This window comes from Sinocyclocheilus grahami, unplaced genomic scaffold (assembly GCF_001515645.1).
Source record: "Sinocyclocheilus grahami isolate Dianchi unplaced genomic scaffold, SAMN03320097.WGS_v1.1 scaffold198.1, whole genome shotgun sequence".
Lineage (NCBI taxonomy): Eukaryota > Metazoa > Chordata > Actinopteri > Cypriniformes > Cyprinidae > Sinocyclocheilus > Sinocyclocheilus grahami.
Genome location: NW_015505377.1, coordinates 376,939 through 380,173, shown reverse-complemented (window position 1 = coordinate 380,173; position 3,235 = coordinate 376,939). Strand labels below are relative to the sequence as shown.

Below are 3,235 nucleotides of genomic sequence, written 5' to 3'. Positions count from 1 at the left end.
CACACTCACACACTCACACACACTCACACACACACACACACACACACACACGCACACGCACACGCACACACACACGCACACACACACACACACACACACGCACACACACACACACAAGAGAGAGAGCTTCATATGAAAGGACCGCAGTTTGTTTATGTCTCAAAGCAACACTCACACACATAATTAAGCAGCTATGAGCAGCTGAAGATGGGTTTTCACTATTCTGACTTAAGAACGAGTGTTTGTTGGATGTGTAAGATGTTTTGGGGATAAAGAAAGAGTTGATAGTCAAAGGTTTCGACACGCTTGAATGAGTTCATTTTTATCATGTTAATAAAAACCTGATGATATGGCCTACTTTCTAAAATAAGACAAAATACATTATAAAAAGATAAAAATAAAAACGTATATAATAAAATATGTAAATGTGTGTACATGTGAATTTTTTACAAACAAAAACATTTCTGAAATGAGTTGCAGCAGATACTGAAAAGCATCGAATAAATAAATAATTCTAATTTTTTTAATATTTAAAAATTAATTGAAAATGAATATTTCAAAAATATTAAAAATAAATTAGAAATAAATCTTTAATAAAAACAAAAATAAATATTTAAAAACAAATAAAAACATTTTAAAAAACGTTTTAAAACATTCAAATAAATTAACAAATATTTAAAAATAAATGATAAATAAAAACAAATAAATATTTACAAATGAACTGAAAATTATTATTTAAAAATAAGTAAAAAATATATAAAAATATTTTTAAATAAGTTGGAAAAACTTGAAAAAAATTGAAAAAAATGTTTAAAAATAAATTGAAAAACGTATTAAAAAATAAATGGAAAAAACAAACAAATAAATATAAAAAAAATTATTTGAATCAAGTATTTAAAAACAAAAATACAAAATATTTAAAAAAATAAATTATTATAAATAAAAAACAATCAAATTGGTTTTATTTGTTCACCTGCATGTCAAATGACCATCAGAGAATCATGAACGTAATGTGTTGTTAAATTTTTTAAATATTAACTTAAAATCTCAGGGTGACTTCAAGATAATATTTTACCTCAAAGAGGTTCGGCTAACAAAAACGTTTGTCAATCCATGCTCTAATTAATTCAAATAAAGGAGGAGAAGTGTCCAAACTAGAGTGACTGCTATTGCAGCCGCAGTGATGGAGCATTGGATCGATGGATCTGGTAGAGAGTGTAAACTCTAGCGTGTGCGCGGCTGCAGATCGCATGCGTGTGATGAATGAGGCGGCCGGCTCTGCTCCTGGTCACTGTATCGATTCATGCACTGTTTTTAATTTTGACCTTGTGTGTAAGAGACAGAAAATTACCTCCCTCCCTCCCTCCCTCCCTCCCACTCTATCTCTCTCTCTCTCTTCTATCTCAATGAGCAATCGCTGTCTCCTGCGGTCACCCTTATAAATATTTGATCTGGTTCCAGCTCAAGCCTTGATGTTCTCACTGTGTGTGTGTGTGTGTGTGTGTGTGAGTGTGTGTGTGTGTGTGTGTGTGTGTGTGTGTGTGTGTGTACCTGTGAGGCGTAGTTGTGTCCGTCTGATCCACACACAGGCGTTGAGGGCGTCTCTGAACAGAGTTTACAGTTGTCAGCGTGAGGCTTCAGTCCAGATTCTCTGATTCTACAGCAAACACAACAAAACAATCTCAATCCAACAGTTTCTGCTTTCAAATGTTGGGTGAAACAACTCCATAATCAATAACAACTCTGTTTTGTTAAACATATTATTTTACTTTTTTTTTTTTTTCAGTATGTTGTTTTATTACATTAAAACAAAATACCCTTTTTTTACAACATAACTTCATTAAATGTAATTTTATTTAACTTTATTTTAACTATTACATTTGTGCTGTACATATTTTATATGCACATTTTACATTTTATTTTTCACGTGACAAGAGTAATGCGAGAAGACACACTATGGCGGCGGATCCAAAAGCGTTACTTTTAATAAAACTGTAATTTCTTCATTTAATATAAGTGAGTGTCTTTATTGTTGCTGGGTTTCCATAAAAAAAATAATAATAATGAACCACAAACTAAGCATTCATTTAAAATAAGGGAAAATACCTTATTTATCTGGGTTACAACGCAAGGCTATCTTATTCATTTTGTTAATAAAAGCTAGATGTTTAATATATGCGAATTTGCCATTGTACTATTTTACGGCTGATATGTTTTAATTAAGATAATAAATCACAAACTATGAATCCGGCCTCTGTGGTTCCCCCTGATCATCACCATCACGTTGACTCATCATTACAGACAGCCCGAGGGGAAATCCATATTCATTTTGTTTAGAAAAGTTCAAAGTTTAATATTGATAGTGAATTTATCATTGTACTATTTTATTGTATAGCCTATTTTTTTTCTTCATTAATAATAATGAGCCATAAGCATTCATTTAAAGTAAGGGGAAAATCCAAAAACCTTTCATTTATTTGTGTTACAACGCTGGTACATCAGTCTTATTCGTTCTGTTCATAAAAGTTTTATGTTTAATATAAGCCACTTTGTCACTGTAGCATTGCTGATGTTGTGTGTGTGTGTGTGTGTGTGTGTGTGTGTGTTTTCATTAAGAGTAACATTGAATCAACTTTAAAGGAACACTCCACTATTTTTGAAAATAGGCTCATTTTCCAGCTCCCCTAGAGTTAAACAGTTTTCGAATCCATTCAGCCGATCTCCGGGTCTGGCGGTAGCACTTTTAGCAGTAGCTTAGCATAGATCATTGAATCTGATTAGACCGTTAGCATCTCGCTCAAAAATTACCAAAGAGTTTCTATATTTTTGCAATGATATTACGTAGTGCCTGAAAACAGGCTTATTGGAAGTTACCTAGCTGGGACTATTTTCAGGAACAGTGAAAGTGAAGCTTCTGCATTAGTCAGCCGACACTGACTGAATAAAAACTATCTCTCTCTCACACACACACACACACACACACACACAGAGATAATAACACTATTACGCACACACTCAGAGATGAACGATCGTTTCGGCAGATAGGAACAACACAGCGGGTTATAATGTTCTGACCCATTTGTTTTTGCTGATTACACTAAAGCTCTGCGGACCAGATAAATGCTGAAAGTCTCACACACACTCACACTCACACACTCACACACTCTCACTCTCACACACACTCTCACACACACTCACACTCACACACACTCTCTCTCACACACACACTCTCTCT

General features: G+C 33.6%; 1 protein-coding gene across 1 annotated transcript in view; it reads right to left on the bottom strand.

Annotated features, from left to right (window-relative positions):
- The window catches only part of LOC107595198 (testican-2-like), a 15,683-nt gene extending 13,954 nt beyond the window's left edge, over positions 1-1,729 (bottom strand). The window contains exons 1-2 of the mRNA XM_016285542.1: positions 1,725-1,729; positions 1,552-1,657 (exon numbers count right to left, since the gene is read on the bottom strand). Of these exons, the coding sequence (XP_016141028.1) occupies positions 1,552-1,657; positions 1,725-1,729 (111 nt within the window). The remainder of the gene's footprint in view (positions 1-1,551; positions 1,658-1,724) is intronic.
- Positions 1,730-3,235: the final 1,506 nt, after the last annotated feature.